This window comes from Cicer arietinum, chromosome 4 (assembly GCF_000331145.2).
Source record: "Cicer arietinum cultivar CDC Frontier isolate Library 1 chromosome 4, Cicar.CDCFrontier_v2.0, whole genome shotgun sequence".
In the NCBI taxonomy this organism is placed as follows: Eukaryota; Viridiplantae; Streptophyta; class Magnoliopsida; order Fabales; family Fabaceae; genus Cicer; species Cicer arietinum.
In genome coordinates this window covers 13527241-13528014 of record NC_021163.2, presented here as the reverse complement: position 1 = coordinate 13528014, position 774 = coordinate 13527241, and the positions used below count along the sequence as shown (strand labels likewise).

Sequence of the window (774 nt, the reverse complement as noted above, 5' to 3'; positions counted from 1 at the left end):
TCCCTTTGTATCTCTCAAATTCAAAATCAAATTAGGGTTTTCTTCTCTCACCATGGGGTCTATCCCCGATCCCGGCGAGTTAACCGAGTTGACTCAACCCAGCTTCGATGATTTCCAACGCCAAACCTCCCTCATGACTAGTTGCACCCTCCTCTGGAAAGAACTCTCCGACCACTTCTCTTCCCTCGAACAAGACCTTATCAACAAATCAGAAGCCCTAAATCGTAAAATTCGTTCCCTCGATAACCAAACCAACGATTCCCTCAACCTCCTCCGTCACCGTGAATCAACACTCGACGACGCACTTCAGATCGCTCTCCGTGACATCGATAACCGAACCGAAGCTGCTTTATCCGCACTATCTCGTGTAAAATCCGACGTTGCAGACGGAGGTGACGGCGAGGTTGATAATGGCGAAGGACTTATGCTGAAATTGAAGTCGTTTTGTTTGAAAATGGACGCGCTAGGGTTTTGGGGGTTTGTGATAGGGAAAAAGAAGGAATTGGAAGGTTTAAGAGCTGAGATGCCGGATGCGTTGGGTGAGTGTGTGGATCCGGCGATGTTCGTCTTAGAAGCGATATCGGAGGTTTTTCCGGTTGATAAGAGAGGTGATAAAGGCGGAAATGATCTCGGTTGGGCTTGTGTTTTAGTGTTGGAGTCTCTTGTTCCGGTGATGGTGGACCCTGTGTTGAAGTCTAGGATGTTGGTGACACCTTCAGTGAAGAAACATGCGAAGGAAATTGCAGAAACATGGAAAGTGAGTTTGGAAGAGCG

The 774-nt window shown here is 47.7% G+C and overlaps 1 protein-coding gene across 1 annotated transcript in view; it reads left to right on the top strand.

Moving 5' to 3' along the window:
* Window positions 1–6: 6 nt before the first annotated feature.
* The window catches only part of LOC101489410 (FRIGIDA-like protein 4a), a 2746-nt gene continuing 1978 nt past the window's right edge, over window positions 7–774 (top strand). Inside the window, 1 exon segment of the mRNA XM_073367136.1 lies at window positions 7–774. Coding sequence (XP_073223237.1) covers window positions 53–774 — 722 coding nt within the window. The 5' untranslated portion in view covers window positions 7–52.